We start from the raw sequence: 26,730 nt of genomic DNA on the forward strand, positions 1-26,730 counted from the left end.
TAAATTATCTTGGTAACTAGGTACCTGGGCCTCAATAAGGATGTGATATAGATACTCTGTGGCTTTATCTTTGCGGCGAGATCAGTTTTAGGCCTTGACTACACTAGAAAAGATTTGCTGGTAAAACTAAATCAGCAAACACTCCTAGTGGAGAGAGTTTGTATTGTGAGATACTAGTTTATACTGACAAAGAGAGTGATTTACTGGCGTAGTTTACCCCAGTTCCCTGAAAGAAATTAGTGATTCCAGCCAAAGGACATTTTTACTGGTATCTCCATTAGGACTTTTGCTGACACAGCTATGCTGATTAGGGTGTGATTTTTTTCACACTACTAACCAATATACCTATGCCAGCAAAACTTTTAAGTGTAGAGCAGGTCCTAGAAAGAAAATAATCAGATAGCAAATTCTGTGTTCTGGATACTGACCTCACCCCTAATATGAGACATTTGGGATGTAGTGAGCATGGAAAGGTAGAGAGAAGTAAGGCCAGGCAAAGCATGTCCCTCTGCCTTACAGTACTAGTATTCATCTATTTTGTGATCCTAGTTTGAAACATCTGCTGAAGGACGTTGCTGAACTCTGGTGCTTCGCCTCCTCCAATATACAGCTGAAGAGGAAATGCAGTGGAAGCATCGCTAAGAGTCTAGATCTTACTCTTGGAAAGGAGTGAGAAGAGATGCCAGATTCCTTGTCAAGTGATTAAATTAACCAGGTAAGAACTCGGAATGGGACCCTGGCACATTTCTCTTTAAAGGTGGATTGGACCTGGAGGTTGAATGGGAATTTTGGACTTGCCCCTGAAGAGTCCTTCTCCAGGAGGACTGTTCTGTTTGCTGGCTTCCAACAGTTGAAGAGCACTGATCCACTCCCACAAAGGAATCTCAGCTGGTTTGAAGAGATATAAATGCCCCAACTAGCCACCCAGACTCTGAGCACTTTAGGGAGTAGTCTTGGCAGATCTCCCCGTGTGGCTCCTGAGAAGATCTTCTTGCAAATGGTATGCCTCTTGTCCCTTGACCTGTGCTGCCATGATGGGGGTGGGAAGAATAGGCAAAGAAGGATCTCAGCAGGGGCCCTTGTTTAGGGCACCACCCTCCAAAATTTTTGAGGAAAGGAAATAGGGGGAAAGATTTTGGCTGCAGCTCCCCCAAAATCAGCTTTGAAAGGTGGAAGAGGCAGAAACAATGAACTGGAGGCAGAGAATCTGGCACAAGTATGAAAGTACTGAGAGGACTTTGAGCCAGGCCCAAGATACTTTTGGCTTAATCTGAATTGCCTCTGTAGGTACAAGAAAAAAGTCACAGCCCAAATGTCCCAGACTGAGTGAGAGGTCAGGATCCAGAAAGTTTTCATTGCTCTGATACTGCAAGATTTCATTGAAAAGTATTACTGCTTCACAAAATAATTCTAATGTGTGTTGTATAGTAATGAATGAATGAATTTACTGGTTACAGTTTAAAAAATCACTTTTATAACTGTGTGTTATTAAACAAATTCATGTTTGGTATGTAGTGCTTTATGAGACCAAGTATTTACTGTGCCCATGAGTTATGAAAATACCCAGTTAGATTTGATACATCCCTGGTAACAATTACCAGTATTCCTTAATACCAACTGAAACAGATATAGGGGGAGGGATGGCTCAGTGGTTTGAACATTGGCCTGCTAAACCCAGGGTTGTGAACTCAATCCTTGAGGGGGCCATTGAGGGATCTGGGGCAAAAATCTGTCTGGGGATTAGTCCTGCTTTGAGCAGGGGGTTGGACTAGATGACTTCCTGAGGTCCCTTCCAACCCTGAGATTCTATGATTATACCACTAAGTGGGGCAATCTCAATGTATGAGTATCTTTTTTCTTTTTTTTTTTAAAGCAAAAACAAACATTTTCAAACACACACTACATAATATTGCATATACAAACACACACACACACACACACCAGATGCGGTGCATTTTCCTGTGTTCTTAGTGTGGCCCATTATGGTATGTTGAAAGAAACAAAAGAACCAGCAAAACACCTATCTATGTAATCTCCCTAAGCCATACACTTTGTTTTTATTAGTAACCATGTAACTTGAATTCTCTAGAATGATACTGGTTTTAAAACTGGTTGCCAAAACGGTCAATTACCATCACATCCCAAGAGATTCTTCTCCTCCCTCGCTGTTTTCTTTCCCCATTACTTTTTAGCATAGGAATGGTGAGCACTAGTGGCTTTCCCTCAACATTTCTCATCCTCTTCTTTTCTCTCTTTGCCTTTTAACAAAGTGGTCTTTGCAGAGGCTGAATGATTTTGATTTTTGAAAAAACAGCAAGGCATAATCTATATACCTGCTTAGAAATCAGACAAAGCCTAGTAACAATGAACATATAAATTTATGTGCTTCTATTATAACTAATAGGTAATGTTTTTAAAATCACAATATTTTTGGTTACATAAAATGGCAAGATAATATACTATATTTTTGAACATGGAATATTTGTTAGGAAGTAAGTATAAAACTTAAAATATCAACCCCCACGTACCACACCCAGTAAATAAATTCTCATAATAAAAAAATATGTTTTTTACATTTTGATCTGATTACATCTAAGTCGAGTAACTTAAAAGAAGCAGATTTCTTAAAGATGAGGTCAATGCTGCGTTAATGTGGACTGGACATTCATTTGCACAACCCTTCAGATGTAACATGACAGCTGCCCAAATGCTGTGTGTGTAAGTCTGAATGTGTGTGAGAGACAGAACCTAAATGTTAAGGCTATAGTTTTAAAGCAATATGCTCCCAGATAATTCTAAAAAGGCAACAAACAACCCCTACAAATACCAGTCTTTAAATACTGACAGTCAAGTTCTAAAGCTTGACTTAAAAAAACATGGATGCTATAAAATGAATTCAAGTATTATTGATATAAGTCACTTGTGAACTGAAGTACCTTTGTTTAGACTACTGCAGTAATGAAAATGGAATGGAACACATTAATATTCTGTCTCTATTTCTGATCACATCTGGCTGCAAGAGCTCACAGTCCTAATATACTGAAATACAGAGCTTCTCCTATGTAGAGAAGTTAAACTCATTTTTCCTGGCCCCACAAAAAAGTCTGAGTTGAAGTATGGAACTAAGACAATCTGAGATTTGCTCTTTGAAGAGGAGGGCTGAAATTGAAGGCAAACGATCCTTGAGAAATATATTGAAGCTAATGACAAGAATAATATTTTAAAATGTAAAGCTGGTTTTCTTTAATGACAGTATTTTTCAGAAATGATTACTTTGAGGTGACAAATGTGGTACTCTTTCCCAGGTTGTCTTGAAACTCTAGCAATAAAGGATCCTTTAAACCCTTTTGATATAAATTCTGAACTGATGTAATTGTTCTAGTGAGGTTCACACCCCCAGCAAGATAGTGCAGCCTGAATGAAAAATGCTTTGCTTCCTTGCCTTTAACTTTTGTTCTGTACTTATACTTTGACTTTCTGTTGTTCAAAAGGAAAAATATTCCTGTTTTTGTTTCACATGAATCTGTTGAAAATACCTGTTGATAATACCTGCCGTAATCTTGTGGCCAGGGCAATTAAAGTCTGGTGGTATCCCTAGAGTTTTGCTGCAAGTCCCCTATACTTTCATAGTCATTCTCTCCTTGAAAAACAGCTTGGCTGGTGTTAGGCACTGATAAGGTCTTTTCTTCCTCTTGGCTTGCTGACTGGACAACTTCGTAGTCTGGTTCTGACTCCCCATTTGGCCTATCCGCTGACTGAGGCACACTGGTAATGTCTGAGGTGTTTTCCAAGTCCTTTACGCTAGCATAGAGGCCACTGCAAATAGATGGGGACCTTTGAGGTACAACTTCTTGAATACTAGTGTAAGCAGAATCCAGCATTCTGATGGCCTGTCCTGGTTTACTCACAGAAGAGTACATAGCTGAAATCTAGGGGAGAGAGAGAGAGCGATTTAATTTTTAAGCATCGTAAAGAACATCTGTTTTGAAGTCAGGCATGGAAAAATATATTGCTGCTACATGCATTGATTTTTCTTTATGGAGAAAACATTATTTATTAAAAACAACCATTAAACATAATCCCTTGTAGTCCAATCTGTATACAAAAGATAGCCAGCCCTGTGGGAAAGTTGATAGAGTTACAGTAAGTTTTACCTCAATATTCACTATTTTCTGGCTGACTGTGGGTGTGACAAGGAGATGACTGGTTTCAGCTTCTGGAAAGCAATGTGTGTGTGAGGGGGTGGAATGTAATTTGTACCGAATTTTAGACAGAATGGCTACTCTTTTATCCTTGGATAGAGGCTGCACTGTAACTATAGTAGTCACAGGTTCTATGAGGGACCAAGGATGTGAAGAGAAAATAAAAATGGGGGACAAAATTTACTCAGCCAAGGTGATATTAAATAAAACTAGAGCTAATGCTGTGCCTGATGCTGCAGACTCTACTCATTTGACTTCAGTGGGATTGCTTCATGAGCAAGGGCCACAGACTTAGTCCCTCTGTGATTTAGGACTGCAAGTTAAAAAGCAAACCCTTGTCAGCATGTCTTGGAGGCTGACAGGGAGAGGGAACACCCAAGGTCACACTAGCCAATTCCCATTAGCGGATGACAAAATTAACATGCCTGAGAAGCTATGATATAATAAACCTCAAACAAGGGCATGATGGTTCAATAAAATGGCACTTTCAAAGGGAATAATTAATAAAAAGAGCCAAATCTCAGAAAACACAGAGCTGAGTAAAGGGGTCATGTACTCAAACAAGCCCACATAAAAGGCCTGGAGCCCAGACTTGGAATCCTGAACCCCAGAATGCAGTAGACAGCACACAGCCACTGCTTTAGGTATGTGATGCAGAAGTGGATGATACTCACTGCTCCACCCTGCATGTGGATTTGACTTTGTGGTTCCACTTCTGTCTATACCCCTTCTCTACCGGGAAGCAGAGAGCCCTGCAGTGCATAAAGCAGGGGTACAGCTCACCTATGTGGGTTTTCTGAGCCTACCACCTTTGTTAATGGAAGCATAGCTCTTCTGTTGCATCTTGGGTCTTTCACACACATGCGGGGTCACTTATGATTTGGATGACGTGAATTAAGAAACAAGAGATGTGCATTATCATAAGACAACACCGAGTGCTGCAGGTGCACCTGTGATTCACATAGGCAGTGCAAACACTTCCATTATTAGTTTGTTGTATTTTTTAATTAACGGATGTATCACTTTCCAGGTGGTGATCTTTCCCATCTCTTATTTCCTGCAAACAATACAAAATACAGACAGAAAGTTCTCCTACTAATAGATTTCCTGAAATACCATGTTCATGCACACACAGATTCTCAGGCTAAATTAAAGGAACCCAAGTTCAAGGATGACTGCCTGTTTGTGGCTCTCTTAATAGAATACATGAGATCATGTGGTGTATTGTAAAGTTTGTGTTTGCTTTTTAGTTTAGACAACAAATATTTGTATATTTCATGGGGTTACTGGAGGTGACCACACTTGGCCTCTTTTTTTTTTTAACTTTTCTTTTCCTTCCCTATTGGATCCCCTTAGTTTGTTTTACTTGTATAAATTTTTAGAGGATGGCTTTCTATTCCAAATGGCTTTATTATGTTTTAAATCTATTTTACATTTCCCCAGCACTATGGGTGGGGGAGCACTTAAAAAAAACAGGTCATATTGGGCCATTGATTAATTTTAAGCAGAACTCCTCATTGAAATCAACTGGACTATTTCTGGCCTCAAATTATTACTGGCATTATTTCTTTACAAGGCAGTAACCCCCTAGTAACAGGTATGAAAAACCAAAATGCAACATTCTACTTTAAAACACCTCAGATTTTATGACTTTGGCTTTATAAACTGAAAAAATAATCCACCACTTTAGTCTCCCTATAGAGAATTTTCACCTTTCTTAGACCCCACTTAATCATGCACAACTTATGCTGATCTGAGTCTGAAAAAAAAATCTTCTGGTTAGTTATTAAATTTCATGCAAGAAACCTACATCATCTTCTGTCAGAGACGGGTCTTCCTCTCGAGACTTGTAAGACAGTGAACTAAGCCTCTGTAAGAGAAAAAACCCTCATTAACAGTGACCATTGTGAAACCTGTAATACAGCATTCCCCTTAGAATCAATATATATTACATGGGTATTTGCTCACTCCATTCTATTTTACGTCAACTAATATCTATGCTACTGCTTTTGAGATAAACAGCCCTGAGGGTAGTATGGCTTTTTAGTGCACCAGTGTTGTTCTGAACCTAACTTTCATAAAGAAAGGTAAAAACAATTCAATAGTTAAATGTACTGTGTTCTATAGGATTCCTGCAGTTAGATTTCCAGTGAAATAATGAGTCTGCAAAAGGTTTACAATCACGAACAATTAAGACCAGGCTGTTATGTAAGGCTTACCATATCACACTATTTACATTTAAGGATTATTTCTAATTAAAACTAATTAGTTTAAACAAATTCAAGGGAATAATATCCCCTTAAAAGAGACACGAGTTAATGGAGGTACCATTCTTTGTTAAAACATTAATGGAACCTTTGCAAAATGGTTGTGGCTGATGTCTTGATGTTGGCTGGGTTGGAGGCTTTGGCTTCACAACTGAGGAAATGAAGGTGTCACTCGTGAAGTTGGTTTAACAACAAAATCAAAGATAAACATTACATTTACATAAACATTCCCTTTTTTGTTGCTACAGCAGAACCAGCAGATGCTGCTGTGCATTGATAGTGAAAGCTAAATAGAGGAATGGGAAATTAGAATTAAAAAAATCCTACAACAACTCCCATCTACAATGCTTACAATATTCAATCAGTTCCCATTTTCAACAGTGCTGCAGCCGTAGTTCTCAAGGACAGAACAGGCCTGCAATTCAATGCATTATGCATGTACATGGCAAGAAACATGTGATGCTGCCGGAACTCTAACTCGGGATGACTTTTACTCTGAATAAATTTTAATTAGACAAACACCTTTTCTCTCGCACTTAGGGATCTGTATGTGTCATCTCTTGATTAATTCTTCAAAGCGTGAACCATTTTAATCAATTCCCAGTCCCAGCAGATTCTGACATTGTATTCTCTGGACTGGGGAGCTACAGAGCAGCGAATACATCTCTTTGTATCAACGACTATGAAATAAAATGATTTTTTGGAAGATTTTTCACACCTGACAGGAATAAAGTTATTAATACTGACAAATTTTCCCCATAAATATTAGGGTTGGTGTTAATTTTCATTACATATAATATTTATTATATATTTAGCTCTTTTTGGTTAATTATTAGCAAAGCAATCTTGATTTTCTTTTAGTAACCTTGTTATTTGCAAGTATACACTGAACAGTCTTGATGAATAATTTTTGAGCTTATGAGTTGTGTGTAAATTGTCCACTTTAACTCTAATATAGCCACCTATATTATATGGTGTTTATCTGCTCCCTGATTGGATGATTGAAACATGTTAAATAAGAGACTTACCAATAATAAATAGCAAGTAATGTATATCCAATACACATTTCAGACAAAATCACATTAAAACTTGTGAAACTTCTAGATTTGTTAATATTTTAATAAATACTAGGGCTAAGTGATTAAAAGGATTAATAGCGATTAATCATGTGATTAATCGTGCTGTTAATAATAGAATACCATTATTTAAATATTTTTGGATGTTTTCTACATTTTCAAATATATTGATTTCAATTACAACACAGAATATAAAATGTACAGTGCTCAACTTATATTTATTTTTATTACAAATATTTGCACTGTAAAAAACAAAAGAAATAGTATTTTTCAATTCACCTAATACAAGCAAGTACTGTAGTGCAATCTCTTTATCATGAAAGTTGAACAAACACTTCATCCCTCTCAGATTTTGGAAGTCACAAACTTAATTAACGCATTATTTTTTAACGAGTATCATCAGCATGGAAGTATGTCCTCTGGAACAATGGCTGAAGCATGAAGAGGCATATGAATCTTTATCACATTTGGCACGTAAATATCTTGCGACCCCAGCTACAACAGTGCCATGCGAACACCTGTTCTCACTTTCAGGTGACACTGTAATTAAGGAGGAGGCAGCATTCTCTCCCGTAAATGTAAACAAACTTGTCTCTCTTAGTGATTGACTGAACAAGAAGTAGGATGTAGTGAACTTGTAGGCTCTAAAGTTTTACATTGATTTGTTTTAGAGGACAGTTATGTAACAAAAAAACCCTACATTTGTAACTTGTATTTTCATGATAAAGAGATTGCACTCCCGTACTTGTATGAGGTGAATTGAAAAATACTATTTCTTTTGTTTATCATTTTTACAGTGCAAATATTTGTAATAAAAAATATAAAGTGAGCACTGTATATTTTCTATTCTGTGTTGTAATTGAAATCGATATATTTGAAAATGTAGAAAAGCATCCAAAATATTTAATAAATTTCAGTTGGTATTCTATTAAAAGTGCAATTATTCGCAATTAATGTTTTTAATCGTGATTAATTTTTTTGTTAGTCGCATGAGTTAACTGCGATTAATTGACAGCCCTCATAAATACCCAATATTTGTACACTCACAAATAACAAATAATATGACCCCATATCATAAGGGTGTGGCTGCCCTGTAGCACGTACTGTTGGTCAAGTGTGGCATGGCTGGCACTTCCTGCCTCCGTTTCCCTTTCCACGGTTGGTCGCCTCCAGCACAGATTTGACTGTACAAGAAGAACTAGGATATGGCAAAGTGATGAACTGCTCAGACACATTATTGCCCTACTACTGGGAAAAGTTAACTTTGATCATTAGGCTAACATTTTTGCCATGGTGATCACACAGTCTCCAAAATTGCTTAAAAGCACTGATTAGACCATAAAAAATCATGTCTTTTAGGAGTCTATATTTACAAGTAAAGACCAAAGCAGTTCTTGTCTCACTAAAGCCCCCAAACTCAATGGGGAAAAAAACACTACAATTTAATTTGAGCCTTTTGTGAAACTTGATCAATCTTAACGCTGTTAAGAACTCTATGGTCATTCTAGCCTACAGAGCAGTTTAATGTCAGCCAGGGGGAAGATGCCTAAGGGCCGGTCTATTCTGGGCGGGGGGGGGGAAGAGGGGAATCGATCTAAGTTATGCAACTTCAGCTACGTGAATAATGTAGCTGAAGTCCATGTCCTTAGATCTACTCACTGCGGTGTCTTCACTGCAGTGAGTCGACAGCTGATGCTCCCCCATCAACTCCGCCTGCGCCTCTTGGCCTGGTGGAGTATAGGCTCTTGGGGGTCGATTTATCACGTCTAGCTACACGCGATAAATCAAGCCCCGCTGGATTGATTGCTGCCAGCTGATCCGGCAGGTAGTATAGACATACCCTAAGTTAGAGTAGCTCCTAGGGCACATTTAACTTACATCAGGGGGCCATCCCAACCACTGATGCAAGTGGAATCTGGGTGGCAAAAAGGTAGCTTAAAGTCACTTTTGTCCCCTCCTATGTTGTGCCTTAGACACAGCAGAGAACCTGGCCTCTGGACTATAAGAACTTCAGGACTGTGCCTCATCATACCTGCCTGTAAACTTTTGTTGGACTGTTGTTAAACCAATATGGGAAGTGCATTTCAAAGTAAGAATGGCCTCTGCCAAGAAGCCCTGCTCTCCATTTTGTACATCTAGGTATTATTTGCATAAGCTATTAGCAAAAACTAAAGGAAAAAGACCCCAAGTCACAGAAATGAATAGGATGCCAGTGCAGCCTTTAGAGAACTAGCGTGAGAGCTTCCATACATCTAACAGCACTGAGGAAGCAGGCAGAAGCAGTTTGTGCTACCTGCAATTTCTGAATATTTTAAAGCACACTGCATGAATCCAGTCTGGAGGTCAGATTGGTATGGATAACTGTCCTCACCAGAGAGACTGGAGTGTATGCTTCACACCTCTACTATTTCACAGCCATGCATGACCTTAATTTAAATATGTTTTTTTTAAATAAAAGACGATTTTTAAACTTTCAGCTCTATGACCACCATCTACGTACATAGGGTCTTTTTTCTGTCATTATACAATTGTCAGTATAAGGTTTACCTTATCAGGTTCACCAGCCCCCTCAGTCACCTCTTCTTCCTCCTCTGCTCTCTTTTCCTGAACATTCTCATTTTCATCAAGAAATTTCACAGGTACAGGAGGTGGAGCCTCATCTTCCATGTCTGGAGTGTTGCCAAGAGGACTCTCTGAATTAGTACTTTGCCGACTTTTTTTATTTCGGTCAACGGAGGCATATTCTGCTGATTCAGTCCTGCACTCAGGAATCTGGTCCAGATCTTCGGCAACTGTCGGTGTAGACTTTGGTTTGCTGCCACAGCTTCTCTCAGTGTTGGCTGCTACTTCCACGTCCTTAATTTCCTTCACAGTTTCATACAAGCAGTCTTCAACTATGTTTTCTTGGGAGGTGCTATCTTTCAAGACCTCATAAGGCCCTTCCATTCCAAGACTCTGATCGTTTTCAATATTTCTTGGGGAGAGGATGGTTTCCATGGCATCATTAGGAGGAATTCTGGGAAGCTCCCGGCTCTGGTGACATTTTATTGATTTTCCCAGAGCGTCCTGATGGTCTAACAGATCAGAAACAGACGTTTTTACTTCTTCATAAGGCTGGATGCAGGCCGTTGTGCTGTCTTCTGAGAGAACTACAAAAAAATAAAACAGAATAATTTACCAACTCTTCCTGACTACAGGAAGGTTAGATTAAATAAGCATACAATCTACTTTGTTTCTGCATTACTATTTTTTATTTACAGTGAGAAAAGATAACTTGGAATTCTCTGACATTCACAGTATTCTCAGGTTTTAAATAAAAAGACATTGCTGTACTTACCAGATAAGATCATTTGGTTTCACAGCACATTATTTATGCAATGACTCTCAAAACACTTTACACAGCAGCAGTGCTCATAGTGAGCCCAGGGAATGGGCGAGTAGATGCAACATATGTAATGTTCTCAAAAATGGCTGCTATCCATTTTTGCATATTAGAGACTGCTGGGGTTAAGAGTGAGGATGTTGGTGAGGATCCTGGACTCAGCTTTTGAAAAGTCCTGCTGGATCTTTGGTTTCTGCTCGCTCATTTCTCTGAGACAAATAGAAAGGCCCTTACTTTAACAGAATGGCCTAATTCTGACCTGACCCACAGCTTGTACAACCCTACTGAAGTCAGCTGGGTTGCAGGGCACATTCATTACTCCACGAGTTCTTTATTGAAGTACTTTTCTTAATACTGTAATGCATAATATGAACTGATAACCTTAATCCTACAGATGAGGGATTACTAGTAACTCAGCCACAAATAAGGTAGTCCATTTTAGATTTAGGGGGGAAAAGAAAAGAAAAAAAGGGCAATCTGTTCTATTAAGCAGAATATGTAACCAACATCTCAGAACATGACAATAACTTGTTATTTTCAGAGATAATACTCCTGGAATGGAATTTACAGATCTTGTTATCTGGTTGTGCACATGTAGGTATGCACTGAAGTTTGCTGGCAGTCAGATATACAGTATACACAAATCCATAAAAACACTTTCAAGATTTTATCAGATGCTTTTATAAGGGACATCTACCTGAAAATAATTTCTCTATGAGGTTATTTTACTTACTAGCTCCTAGCAACACTTCACACTGACAAAAGCTTAAAAAAGGAGAGAAAAAGTGGTGTTTTCCTCCACTTTTCCAGTCTAATGTATGGATTTGACTGCACTTTGTGTGTAATCAGTGTCACTGATTTTGCTGGTTGTCAGCTCTACTTTGCCGTGCCCAAGGATGATGACCGCTTTCACACCCTGCTCTGGGCATACACTTTTGCCCCAGCCCAACAAGAGGATGTTTACCTGTAACACAGCAACATAATTGAGTATGTTTCTGAGTTTCAGGCTGGGAATGATGGTGTCAGGAAGACTCCTTTCCCTCCTGGGATCCCTGAACAAAGCCAGGGAACAACAGGAATTGGGTAAAGGGCAGGATCAGAACCATCTTCTCCTGCAACCCAGGGGTCAATGGGAATGTGGTAAGGTGTTTTTCACTCCCAGGATGCAGCTCCTGGGCAGCACCAGGAACCAGGGAAGGACTGGGGAACGGGGGACAGTTTGGAACTTTGAAAGCTCATCTCTATGCTGCTGTTGCCAAGGCCATTGAAAGTGAAGAGGCTGGCTAGGTAGCAAGCGTGCGCACAGAGTGGAAGCAGGGGGAGGAAAGAGGGACAAACCTGAGTACATTAAGCAGTGCTGCTCTCAGGCCTGACCATGCTCCCTTGCTGAAAAGATCCACACAAACACCAGCGAAGCAGCAGACAGAGCCATGAAAGACATTACAAATTAAAACAAATCTGTCCATGCTATTTAAAGGGCAATTTACACCAACTGTGAAGTTTGTGATAGTTTACAAAACTGAATTAGACAGTATTCCTTTTAGTAACTGGTTCTGTCAGTTGCATGCACTTTCCAATGGAAGCTTTTGTAAATACTCCCCTTCTGGCTTTGCTGTGCCTCCTCAGCGTATTGAGTCACTCTGTGAGGTAAATACACCAAAATGTGAAACACCAATCAGTATGAGGGAATGATATCAGCCCTAAGAAAGGTTAGGTTTCAAAATTCCTTTTGTTAATTGTTTTTTGAGGGCTAAAGGTTTAACGGATTAGTTTACAGCCTCACAGTGAGATTAGGGATTTAGCTGTAAACTAGGGAATGCAGCCCAGTGTGTCAGCGTCTAACCCAGAGAGGAAAAACAGTTGGCTCCTGGGAGCTCTGTATTGAGAGCATGTTTATTTTTAGTTTCAGCTGAGTACAGTATTTTCTGGTGTAACATGGGTGTGAATCATTCTGAGTGTTCAGCAAAGCAAGAGGAATTAAGGAAGAGCTTATTCATGTTTCAGTTTTCTAAAATACAAAAATATGTTCAAGTCAACAAGAAAGTTGTTGTTTTTTCCAAACTACTGACCATATATATAATGTGTTCAAATGACTCTGGTAACAGGACAGCTTTGTATATTGTTATTATTTATAATTTCGTTTCCCATCCAGTCCGAAATGTGCCTTTGTGCTGCTGAAATCTAAAAGAAGGGCTAATTCCTGCCCTGAAGAGTTTACACCTGAAGGTGTTGATTTTGCAAATGTTTACACATGTGCTTAGCTTTACTCATGTGATTAGTTCTATTAAAGTCAATGGCATTACTCACATGCATAAAGTTAAGCACATGGATATTTGCAGGATGGGGCCAAGAGACTGCACAAAGTGAAGCAGATCTAAAGGATGCTATACAAAACAAACTAATTAAAGAGTATGGTATTTCTTTCTCTTTCCTTTTCAAAGTACTGCAGTACTTACCATCCCCATTACTCAGTCCCCCATTCTGGTCACTGCTGACAAGAGGATCTATAGCCAGACTTGTGATGGAATGGCTGAACATCTCCTTATCTGAAGGCTGAAAAACAAAATCTAAAGGGTTACCTAGCGTTTAAGTAGAGCAAGAGATAAACTATATTGCAGAATAATACTGTGAATGTAGTGCAGTTAATTTGAAACTGGACATATATGTGTTTATACAGATACACATACTGCTACTGCATACACAAACTATGGATTTGATTCTGATCTCACACTGCTCTGTATCAGGTCTAAAACTGGTGTAAGTTAGAATCAGGCCCTATATATTAAAGTATTCATGCATATGTTATATTAAATCACTAATTGCATCTACTTATACTGTGAAGTTCAGCCAAGAGTAAAGCAGATATAACTCCCATGGAAATCTCGAGTCCAAACTCACTGGTAATGTTCTCCAGTATAAATTGGTCAAAAAACAGATGTTAATGGGTTTGCAAAGCAAGTGTAATTTACAGACCGAGTGAGGAAAAAGTGGAAGTCATGGGGTTAGGGTAGCAGGAAAAGCTACCAACAGGAAGGTGTAGAGAAAATAGCCCACCAAGCTGCCATTCTTCTTGGCTACTTATGCTACTGCGTGGCCAGTGTGTAAATTACACTTATTTTGCACACTCAGATGGACAAATTCCCACAAGTTATACTATTGTACTTTGCCATATACAGGATACAACTGTACTCTAAGCTATCATGTGCAAATCACATGGCCACCAAACTCAGTGGAGCTAGTCTGTGTAAATGAAATCAGAAACTCGTACAGTGAAAAGTCAACATTTACCTAGTTACCACACAGAGGTATCTTATCAACCACAATATTAGAATACAAAATGACTGCAGTTTCTTTGATATCCCTGTGTGATAATTTTGAGTAAACGTTGACTTTTTAATGGCGACCACTATACACACCTGTTTTCTGACCAATTTATGTTCAGCGTGAAAATAGCATTGTTATTTATGTCATTACTGCATAAGTTGAATTAAATCTGACTTAAATCCATGCAATAAAAATTCAAAGGTAAGCATTAAATGTTGAGACGTCACCTTGCCCTTTACTACGCTGGACATGCTAAAGCCTCAGGACACTGCCTGATATCGCAGATGCTGCCTGATCCTTGTTCACCCAAGCCTTCCACTGAACTCTCTGGGGGCTTGGCCTCATATCCCAGTGCTTCTTTCCCTGCATGCAGTCCCCCAGCAAGGTGCAACTCAGAGAATGGTACCATGCTGCTGCGGCATCCAGGCTGCAGCCCCTTTCCATGCTACTGCTCTGCCTCCTGTGCGGTCCCTGTGCGCAGGCAGATTTGCTGGGCTGCAGTTCCCCACTCCACTACTGCCTCTGCCCACAGCATCCATTTCCAGCCCTTACTTCCTGTATGGTTCCCTTGTGCAGGCAGGTTTGCTGGGCTGCAGGCCCCAGAAGGAAATACTGGGATATGTCGAGCACCAGCTGCAAGCAGGTTTATGGGGTTGCAGCCGGAGAAGACACAGCCCAGCACTTCCTTACCCTGGCTATAGCCTCACAAACCTGCCTGCAGGGGGTGCTCGGCATGTCCCGCTGCTTCCTTCTGGGGCTGCAGGTGGTGCTTTTCTTCTAACAAAAGTTGCTAGTAAGTGGCATGCCATTGCTAATATCTGAATCCCAGCAATGCTGATGTTAATGGGATGGGATTAGTTCCCAGAAATATGTTGCCATTAAATAGAAGTTGCTAATACCAGGATTGCTATTAAGTGGAATCAACTGTACTCATCTCAAACAAATCCTCCCATTAATTCCCCTAAACCCATAGGTCTATTTCTGTCTTCTCACCTGCAATATTTTATTTTGCATGCCCAGGCTTGGGCAAAGGGCTCAATACAAACCACTAGAAAGACAAAGCTGTAATAAATAAACAATATTTACCACATTCATCAGATTTTCATGGTCCCCATTCTGATGTTTTGGCCTTTTTTCCCTTAAAATAAAAAAAGTTAAAATAAATTAAAAAAATTAAAAAATGTAATATGCTAATAACATCCAGTAGACCCCTAGTAAAATGTGTATGCTGATGGTCACTATTGACCATATTGCTTCACTTTTATTCTTCAGACTAAAACATAGATTATTAACCTGGGAGTTGCCACTATCTATAGAAGGGCAGCAAGCAGCTTCAGACAGTCTCATCAATACGTTTTCCTGTTCTAACATCCATTCACAGAATGGAGAAGTTTGTGAACAACCACATTAAAATATAAGAACATAAGAACGGCCGTACCAGGTCAGACCAAAGGTCCATCTAGCCCAGTATCTGTCTACCGACATTGGCCAATGCCAGGTGCCCCAGAGGGAGTGAATCTAACAGGCAATGATCAAGTGATCACTCTCCTGCCATCCATCTCCATCCTCTAACAAACAGAGGCTAGGGACACCATTCCTTACCCATCCTGGCTAATAGCCATTTGTGGACTTAACCACCATGAATGTATCCAGTTCTCTTTTAACTTTTTTAAAATATCAATTTAACCCTTCTTTTTGTCACTTTCTGAAATTCTCACATAAGTATTTTCTGTGACAGATTGTCATCTATGAAGCTATCTCCTTAAATGGCCAGGGCAACACCTTTTAAGGAACACTACAGTCTGAGGAATTAAAGGAGGCTTTCTAAAGGTCCTATGGGCCACATAAGTCCTACTAACAGCATAGTTGATGATTCCTTAAAAAAATACCTACAAGTGGATAAAGAGTGGGCACTCTAAGATGCAAAACACTTAACAATGTAATTTGTAGCACCATGTGGCATGTACTTCATTATACAATGAATGTGTTTCAGATATGCTTTATCATCTACAGATTCTTAGAAGGGATTAATTATGTCCCAACACCGCTTTCTGAAAAAGATCACTTAATCTGAAACACAGCTATGAGGCTGACAAATAGAAACGTCTAATCTGGAGGAAAAGAGGAGTAAAGACTGCTGTGGGGAGGGAAGGCACAGGGAGGTGAGGTGGGAGACTAATGATGTCACCTACTCCAAATACTCGGAGACACATGGCATTTTCCACAACAGAAATCTGCCTATATCTCTAAATTCTACTTAATTGTGAAACAAGTAATTATATCAATTAAATCCATACCAACGTTCATACCATGCAGAATGTGATTCATGTTTACAAATACTTTGTTCTCTCAAAGCTTTTTTGACAAAGCATTTTAAGCACGGCAGATTTTAAACTTTTTTAAGTCATCAAATATTTCATCAACAATTTCCAAAAAGTATGCTATGAAGAAATTGTATATAGTTTGTAAACAACTCGCCACACAAAGTAACTTGTAATAAATAATACAGAATGCAGACTAGCAACATGCTGAATTACTGAAGAACATCACTAGATAACTTCAAACAATGTATTTGCATAACTTGTTAGAAATATCCAACAGATTGATTCTCATAAAAGCTTTCTGCTGCTTCCTGTTTCTGGCACTGTCTCAGGGACTCAAGCATTATTAGATACAATATAGAGCAATATTCATTAATCAGAACTTTGATTAAGAACAAGAGGATTTTTAACTCATATCTGTATAGAGGCAGTTGTGACAAATGTGGGAATGCTAATGAGGTCTTGTAGTAAAGAATGAGATTAGATGGGTATGCCTTTTAAGAGCAGAACCAATTTACACATGCTTTTCAGAAAGCCAAGGAGCTCTTGGGCCCAGCCTGGTCCCAACTTGTCTTCCAGAGAGTGCCTCAATCTGTTTTTCCCTTTCAGGGAAGTTAGGCTCTGTGACATTACTGACGTGAACTGGGACTATATAAATCACTGTTATAACCAACGTCTTATAGTTGTACCAAATCTTGTACAAAGGAGATCAAGTAAGGTGTCTATGGAAATGTTGTAATTTGTTAGTTATAATTATGCTGCTGTACCCCACCTTTCATATGCATTTCTGGGATTCTGGCCCCCAATTACCATATTGCTAAGTAGCCTTTTTACAGAACCCAGATATGAAGTCTTCCTTTTGCCTCAGACTGGTTTCTTCCAGTGGTTCAGGCAGGTCACCTAAGAAAATAACCTGTTTAGCCTTAATGACTTGCAATCATGGTCTGACAGGAGTGTGCTGAAACTGTCTGCTTCTCCTGACATTCTCATAGACCACTACATAAGCCACACTTTGGGGTATACATCAATATTCTTTGTTGAGCATTTCCACATTTTTTACAGCAGTAAAGAAAAAATGATACATGATTTTTGTAATTTTTATGATTTTCATAATTTTAATGTATAATTTTTGAATATTTTTTTAAAATTTTTTACTCTTTTTTGTTCATATAAAGAGATCAACCTCAATCTACTTATTAGACATCAATTCTGGGTCAGATGCAGGCTGCACAGCTCAGGCAACCATTGCTCTATTTTCAGCTGTAAATATTATGGATGTGTTTCTGCTCTCATTTAAAATGATGTAAAATCCAGATGAAATCCATGGACATTTATAGAATTACTCTGGATTTACACTAGTGTAAATAAAACAAAATTTAGATACAAGTTTTTCTGCTCAAAACTTAACCCATCATTGTTAGAATTTTTTCAGAAAAGCCCACTGGATTTTAAAGAGTAAAATTTTAAAGCACTACACTGCACCTCACTTAGCTGCATGATCCATTAAAGCCAATGAAAGTCACCATCACTTCACCAGTGTGGCTGATTTTACATGTTTTGGAAAGGGCTTGAAATTCTAATTTGAAAACCAAAGTATTTATATTCAGAAAAGCTGCTGGTCTTGGTGGAATGAGGCTCTCTAGTAACAAAGGAAATCTTAAGCGTAGAGTGGCAAATCAAAGCTTTGCTTAGTACCATGCTTGCTAGTGAAATCTGAAGTTTTGATCCTTGTTCTTAACTTCAGGGGGAGCTCCAAAGAGGGATGAGAAAAAGGTGAAACTTGTAGGTATATCAATGTAATACTTTGCTTACTGCTTCTTCTGTCTCCCATATGCTTCTGCCTAGTTCAACCCACCAGATAACAGTGTCAGGGAACATTCATCTCCTGCCTATCTCCTGCTTATCTCTGCTCTGCCTGAAAACGTGGGCAGGTTAGTGATCGGAGCACTGAACACCGAGAGCAGAATACCACTCACTCTCTCTTCCGCCCTGGGCTCCCTGGTCTTCTGAGAACTCCACACCTCATGCCCCTCAGATTTTGAAAGGCACTTCAGATTCTTAAACCTTGGGTCGAGTACTGTAGCTATCTTTAGAAATCTCACATTGGTACCTTCTTTGTGTTTTGTCAAATCTGCAGTGAAAGTGTTCTTAAGATGAACAATATGTGCTGAGTCATCATCTGAGACTGCTATAACATGAATTATACAATCTCCCCCCAGGAGTTCAATCACAAATTTAATTAACACATTCTTTTTAATGAGCATCATTAGCATGGAAGCATGTCCTCTGGAATGGTGGCCAAAGCATGAAGGGTCAACCAAATGTTTAGCATATCTGGCACATAAATACCTTGTAATGTCAGCTACAAAAGTGCCATGCAAATACCTGTTCTCACTTTCTGGTGACATTGTAAGTAAGAAGAGGGCAGCATTATTTCCCGTAAATGTAAACAAACTTCTTTGTACTAGCGACTGGCTGAACAAGAAGTAGGACTGAGTGGACTTGTAGGCTCTGAAGTTTTACATGGTTTTGCTTTTCAGTGCAGTTATGTAACAAAAAAAAATCTACATTTGTAAGTTGCACTTTCACGAAAGAGATTGTGCTACAGTACTTGTATGAGGTGAACTGAAAAATACTATTTCTTTTGTTTATAATTTTTACAGTCGAAATATTTAGAATAAAAAATAATATACACTGATTTCAATTACAACACAGAATACTATATATATGAAAATGTAGAAATATATTTAATAAATTTCAATTGGTATTCTATTGTTTAACAGTGAGATTAAAACTGCGATTAATCACGATTAATTTTTTAAATCGTGATTCCTTTTTTTGAGTTAATCACAAGTTAACTGTGATTAATCAACAGCCTTAGTTAGAAGTCTTCATCAAATTTCAAGCCTGAACTTGCTGATGGCCAGTTTATATCTATTTGTTCTTGTGTCCACACTGGCACTTAATTTAAATAATCCCTTTCCCTCTCTTGTATTTTCTCTCTTATGTATTTATAGACAGTAATCATATCTCCCCTCAGCCTGCATTAGGTTAGGCTAAACAAGCCAAGCTCCTTTAATCTCCTCTTATAAGGTAGGTTTTCCATTCCTCTGATCACCTTAGTAGCCCTTCTCTGCACCTGTTTCAGTTTGAATTATTCTTTCTTAAACATGGGAGACCAGACTTACACAAGGTATTCCAGATGAGGTCCCACCAGTGCCTTGTATAATGGTACGAACACTTCCCTGTCTCTAGTGGAAATACTTCACCTGATGTGTTTAGGATTGCATTAGTCTTTTTCATATCTGCATCACATTAGTGACTCACAGTCATCCTCTGAACAACCAGTACACCTAGATCTTTCTCCTCTGTTGCTTCCAACTGATGCATCATAGAAGCACAGAATATCGGGGTTGGAAGGGACCTCAGGAGATCATCTAGTCCAATCCCCTGCTCAAAGCAGGACCAAGCCCCAAGCGTCCCCAGTTTACAGCAAAAGTTCTTGTTGTTAGTCCCAAAATACATGACTTTGAACTATTAAATTACTCCAGTTTACAAGTATCAGAGAGGTAGCCGTGTTAGTCTGGATCTGTAAAAGCAGCAAAGAGTCCTGTGGCACCTTATAGACTAACAGACGTATTGGAGCATGAGCTTTCGTGGGCGAATACCCACGTCATCGGATGCATGTAGTGGAAATACTACATGCATCCGACAAAGTGGGTATTCACCCACGAAAGCTCATGCTCCAATACGTCTGTTAGTCTATAAGGTGCCACGGGATTCTTTCCAGTTTACAAGGTCATCCAGATCTTCTTGTATGATATTTCTGTCCTTGCTCATATTGGCAATACCTCTCAACTTTATGTCATCCACAAATTTTATTAGCACATTTCCACTTTTTGTGCAAAGGGCATTACTGAAAATGTTGAATTAGATTTGTCCCAAGACCCAGTCCCTGAGGAACTCCACTAGTAAACTCCCTCCAGCCTGAGAGGTCATCTTTCAGTCTGAGCCATTGTAGTCTCCCCTTTTAACTAGCTCCTTATTCACCTTTCAGTTCTCATATTAATCCGCATCTTCTCCAATTTAACTATAATTTCCCATGTAGAACTGTATCAAATGCCTTGCTGAAATCCAGGTAGATTAGTTCCACTGCATTTCTTTTGTACAAAACATTAGTTATCTTCTCAAAGAAAGAGATCAGGTTGATCTTGCATGATCTACTTTTTGTAAAACCGTGTTGTATTTATCCCAATTACTCTTTACCTCTATGTCCTTAACTATTTTCTCTCTCAAAATTTGTTCCAAGACCCTGCATATAACTGAGGTCAAACTAACAGGCATGTAGTTTCCTGAGTCACGTTTTTCCTTTTCTTTAAAAATAGGTACTATATTAGCAATTCCCTAGTTATAGGGTCTGACCCCCGAATTCACAGATTCATTAAAAATCCTTGCTATTGGGCTTGCGATTTCATGTGAAGAAAACTGGCTAATAAACTACTTTGGTTTGTGACCCATTTTTAGGATATTTTTGTAATTTCAGCCATTCTTGCTACTTGGTTGTAAATTAAATGACTTCAATCCATGCTATACTCAAGGCATCAAAATATTTACCCTAAAACTGAAGAGAACATATTATGATGACAGTAGGATTTTCCTTTATTTATACCTTAATGAAAAATGCAACAGGACTCCCTCTGTCACATTTCCTGCTTCTCATCTTTATTGCCTCCTGACACGCTGAGTCTTACCTGTCACAGCTGGAGCATAGAAAGATAAGGAAAGTAAGGAATAAGAGTGTTGTTACAGCTGCCAGACTTCCCCACACAATGACATGAAGTTGTCCACTGCTTAGGAAACCACCGTCAGGTCCCATGATATTAACAGGAGCTGGTGTAACTTAAGGATGAAGGGATTAATCCTTGGAGAATGCTGGCATCTGTGGTGAAAGCACCTTCTCTTTCTGCAAAGAGAAAAATGTCTTTAGAAATTGTTATGGACTTTGAAGATAGACTGACAATTACAGGTCTGTCAAAAGAGATCTTCAAATATGGTTTACAAAACTAACGACTAAACATGCTCAGCTTTTAGAAAACCTGAACCAAGAGGAAAGGTTAAAAAATGGTGCATGTTTAATTTTGAGAGAAGACTGAGGGAGGACCTGATAACAGTCTTCAAATATGTTAAGTGCTATTATACAGAGGACTGATCAATTGTTTTCCATGTCCACTGAAGGTAGGACAAGAAATAATGGGCCTAATCTGCAGCAAGGGAAATTTAGATTAGACATTAGGTAAAACTTTCTAACCACACAAGTAGATGAAATCTGGACTAGGCTTCCAAGGGAGGTTATGGAATCCCCAATCATAGGAGGTTTTTAGGAACAGATTGAACAAACAACTGTCAGGGATGGTCTGGGTTTACTTGGTCCTGCTATAATGCAGGGGGCTGGACTAGATGACCTCTCGAGGTCCCTTCCAGACCAACATTTGTATGATTCTATAAAAAACTGTTCCAAGAACAGGAAGACTAACAAAAATACATCTTCAGTAAGCTCCTGAAAGTAACATAGAAAAAAACCTGTCAAATATTATCAGAAATGATCAAATATCAACAATCGTCACATAGATGAAAGTAGCATAATCTCAGTACTTGTATTTTGGGAAAAATAACTTCAAATGTCAATTGCCAGGTAGCAAAGAAGCCCATTCTCCATCTATAATTGTTAATGATGATTTTAGTAAGTGCATTTTCAAACACAACTAAACATTCTGCAAAGTTAGCAAGAAAAAAAATGATTTATATGGCGCCTCCTCTCTTCCCAGTTCTCAGTGTCTGCTGCCTACATGTGACCATCTGTTAAACAACTAGAGCTGTGTGCATAGCCATTTTTTTGGTTTAAGGGCTGAACTGAAAATGAATAAAAAGAATTGTTTCAGGTCAACCCAAAATTATATTTTTTCAGCAAACTGAAAAAGTAAAATATATTTTGTTTCTGCTTGAATGAAACATTTTGTTTGATTTAAAATGAAACATTTCAATTTACTTGAAGTTTTTGTCATAAACAGATAGCTAAGGGTTAATGTCTCTTTCACCTATAAAAGGGTTAACAAACAGTGACCTGAAACACCTGACCAGAGGACCAATCAGGAGACAAAATACTTTAAAAACTGGGTGGAGGAATGTTTGGGTGTGAGTTCTTTGTTCTTTGTCTTGGTTCGGTGACCCTCTCGGCTCTGAGAGTGATCTTTCTATCTCCAGGCTTTCTAATCTTCTGTTTCCAAGTTGTAAGTACAAGGATAGTAAGACAATAGGTTCATATTGTTTTTTTGTATTTACATGTGTGTAGTTGCTGGAATGTTTTAAATTGTATTCTTTTTGGATAAGGCTGTTTATTCATTTTTTCTTTTAAGCAATTGACCCTGTATATTGTCACCTTGATACAGTGACCAATTTTATGTCTTTTTCTTTCTTTTTATATAAAGCTTCCTTTTTAAGACCTGTTGGATTTTTTTTTTAGTGGGGGCTCAAGGGAATTGAGTCTGCAGCTCACCAGGGAATTGGTGGGAGGAAGAAGACAGGGGGGAAGAGAGAATCTCTTGTATTAGATTTACTAAGCCGGAATTTGCATAACCTCTGGGTGAGAGGAGAGAAATATTTGATTTCTCGGTGCGGTGTTTCAAGGACTTGAAGCAGGGAATCTCCTAGAGTACCCAGGGCAGGAAAATCTGGGAGGAGGTAAAGAGGGAGAAGGGAAGTGGGTTATTTCCCTTTGTGGTGAGACTCAGGGCATCTGAGTCTTGGGAGTTCCCCAGGGAAGGTTTTGGGGAGACCAGAGTGAGCCAGACACCGGAATTCTGGCTGGTGGCAGCAATATCAGATCCAAGCTGGTAATTAAGTTTGGAGGTTTCATGCCAGCTTCTCATGTTCTGAACTCTAAGGTTCAGATCTGAGTAGGACAGTTATGACAGTTTTAAATTTCTTTTAAAGTTTTTTAAAACAAAATTGAAGTAAAATTTTAAATGAAAGTCATTTTGAATCAAAAAGTCAAAATATTTTATTTTAAAAATGTCAAAACAAAATGTTTTACCTTCTTTGAAATATATATTTTGTTTAATTTTTGACATAAACCATTCAGTGAATTTGACATGAAGTCGTAAAATGTTCCAGTCAACCCAAACGTGCATTTTTCAGTCAAAAAAGATTTTGTCTGAAAAATTCGGTCCAGCTCTAATAATGTCAAACAAGCATGGTAAATCTAAATGGAATAGCACAAAACACTTCCTACAGAGGGATTATAATTAGAGTTAATTTTCTCTATGTGAAATGTTATTACATTTATTGGACTGCCCTGGGCTCAAGAATAATAAAACTGAATCCAAAATGACTTTTGAGCTGAATAGAAACTGTCAAGAATAACACATGAGAAGAGATAAGATGGGTTTCCCTCCCACCAACTACCTGAATCAACACAACTTCTGCTACACAAGAGCCTATAAATCAAATTATTTTGTTCATTGCAGGAGCCCTTGAGATACGGTTCAGTCTAATGCCATTCATATATTGTGAAGTTTTTCTTTGGTATTCAAAACAGTGGTTTTTTTAATGGATTACATTATGCCATCATAATTTCAAAATAGGATATGCAGCATTAATTTATAACCTGGCAAACAGAGTTCAAGATGAGGAAACATGACGATGAGCTAGAATGATTAGAAAATGGTCAATGACATTTCTCTGTCAGAGGGAAAACATAACAACCAAGAACAAGGGCTGGATGTAGCTCAATGAAGGACTGAGAATTGATCCCATCTTATATTTCCGCAGCAGCAGCGCACTCATTAGCTGCAATCTCAATTAGCTACTACACTACAGCTCTGCAAAATTACACTATTATGCCAGTGCAAAACTCTCAACCAAAGAAAAAAAACTTTCGTAGTGATAATCAGGATGGGCCATTACTCATACCTTCTTGTCAACTGTTGGAAACTGGGCCATCTTGATTATCACTAAAAAAGTTTTTTTTCTTCTGTTGATAATAGCCCATCTTAATTGATTACTCTCATTACAGTTGGTATGGCAACACCCATTCTTTCATGTTCTCTGTGTAGATATATCTTCCTACTGTATTTTTCACTGCATGCAACTGATAAAGTGGGTTTTAGCCCACGAAAGCTTATGCTGAAATAAATGTGTTAGTCTCTAAGGTGCCACAAGTACTCCTTGTTCTCTCTGCACAGGGAGCCACACCCATTGGTGGTCATCATTGATCTCAGGAACTGTTATTTCTTTTGGATCTCCTATGAGATAGCAAGATTGAGCCTTTGATAAAGATGGCTTTTGCTGGTGGTGGAAAGGTAGGGGCAGAAAAGTAGACTTTCAAATTTTCAACATCAGTAAAGCTGATGAGATAAATTTTTTTCATAAAAGCAAGGATTTCAAACAATAGGGAGACATAATCTCAAAATGATAAGAATGGTAATAAGGTGAACAGCTTGTAGATATGTGAGAGCAGGCATATGGGATGATAGTTCTTTAGATCTGCACGATTGCGCTTCTTGTACAGCAGAATGGTGTTGGACTCCTTCCAGCTAGATGGTATCTTCTGCACTGCCAAGTACCAGCCAAACCTCTGAGCAAGGATTTCCCAGAGGTCTTGGCCTCCAGCTCTTATCATTTTGATTGTCAGTCCATCTTTACCTGGAGCTTTTCCTTCCTTCATTTGGTGAACTGCATGTCAGACTTTGCTGACAAGGACTGGGAGTAAATGCTCATTGGTCTGTTGAAGTGTTGGTACTGGGACATTTATCTGATATGTGAACAGTTCAGTGTAGAATCTTTGCAAACCGCTTCCATCTCTGTTCTGTCAATTACTAGTTTTCCGTCCCTGTTCTTCAGAGCCATTATTGTTGACCTGTACAGCATCAATTCCTTTTTGCATTTTTTGAGGCTTCTCCAATCTTCAGCCGTCTTTAAGAGCCTTTCATTTTGGTACTTCTTGAAGTCCTCCTTTAGTCTTCTTCTTATCAACTTGCAAAGGAGGAAGTACTCAAGTTTGTCACCATCATTCTGTTTCATATTCCTCCATTTCTCTAAGAAGTTCCGCGTTTCCTCTGAGATTCTTCCCTTTGCTCTTTTCAGTCTTTCTTTCTCAGCTAGTTTCATGCATTGCCTCAATTTATCAGTGAAGTTTTTATAATCCTCATCACAATTATCTCCTATAAGACTCCAGTCTTCCTTGGAAATGTTTGCTTTCAAGATTGCCTTGTTGAATATTTTTGGCCGCTGTCTCTGATTTGCCATCTGTAGTGACCAAGCCCCCAATGAAGTGATCAGACAACAGAGTGGAGTGCAGGACGTCATCCTTGAGAGCAGGCAGAGTAAAATGTGATGGGCCGGGCACATAGTGAGGCTCACTGACAATCGATGGACTGCAGCTGTTGCCAAGTGGTACCCATGGGAACTGAAATGACCAGTCGGCCGATCTCCAAAAAGATGGGAAGATTTTATCATGAAAAGACATGGCTGCACATGGAGAAGGAAGGCCAGGATACAAGAAGAATGGAAGACATATTGTGTGATCAGTGCAATCTATACGAGGCCTGAAAGTCCGATTGATCAAGGTGATCAAGGTAATAAGGAGATGATTTGCATAGAGCTTGATACTGCTCCTGTTGAAATCAATGACAAAAGTCCCATTGATTTCAGTGGTGCAGGAAAACCAGGTCCATAAAGGGGAATAAATACTCAGGATATCTTGCTAGGGGATTCATATTTACTCTGTTCAATTGCAACATATTTGTTTTGGGAGGAACAGGGTATTGAGAGAGAAGTCAGAAAAGATATAAGGTGGGTCAAGTTGATAAAGTGGATGAAGTTCAAAGAAGAGCAATAGAAATTATTGTGGCTCTAGAAGGCCTGACTTTAAGGTGGAGTATAATATCTGTAGCTTGGTCGTGAGACAAAAAGTGGAGACATAAAGTACAAATATTTAAAAGCTGTGAATACAAAGGATGGTGAGGAGTTACTGTGATACATGGATGTAATGAAGAGTAATGGAATGAAACTGAGACAGGAAAAAATTAGGCTAAATGTCAGAAAATAATTATCTGGTAGTTAGAGCCCTGCACAGATACAAAATTTGTATCCACATCTGTG

At 38.8% G+C, this 26,730-nt stretch overlaps 1 protein-coding gene across 6 annotated transcripts in view; it reads right to left on the minus strand.

Annotated features, from left to right (window-relative positions):
* Window positions 1-1,915: 1,915 nt before the first annotated feature.
* Window positions 1,916-26,730, minus strand: part of PAG1 (phosphoprotein membrane anchor with glycosphingolipid microdomains 1) — a 156,907-nt gene continuing 132,092 nt past the window's right edge. For 5 of the 6 annotated variants that reach the window (XM_030553339.1, XM_030553337.1, XM_030553338.1 and 2 more), the window contains 6 exons: window positions 21,324-21,535; window positions 15,338-15,389; window positions 13,384-13,480; window positions 10,093-10,694; window positions 6,013-6,072; window positions 1,916-3,929 (listed from right to left, as the gene is read on the minus strand). In XM_030553339.1, coding sequence (XP_030409199.1) covers window positions 3,576-3,929; window positions 6,013-6,072; window positions 10,093-10,694; window positions 13,384-13,480; window positions 15,338-15,389; window positions 21,324-21,448 — 1,290 coding nt within the window. In that variant the 5' untranslated portion in view covers window positions 21,449-21,535 and the 3' untranslated portion in view covers window positions 1,916-3,575. The remainder of the gene's footprint in view (window positions 3,930-6,012; window positions 6,073-10,092; window positions 10,695-13,383; window positions 13,481-15,337; window positions 15,390-21,323; window positions 21,536-26,730) is intronic. The other variant, XM_030553342.1, reaches the window with a different exon arrangement.

This window comes from Gopherus evgoodei, chromosome 2 (genome assembly GCF_007399415.2).
Source record: "Gopherus evgoodei ecotype Sinaloan lineage chromosome 2, rGopEvg1_v1.p, whole genome shotgun sequence".
NCBI classification, from domain to species: domain Eukaryota; kingdom Metazoa; phylum Chordata; order Testudines; family Testudinidae; genus Gopherus; species Gopherus evgoodei.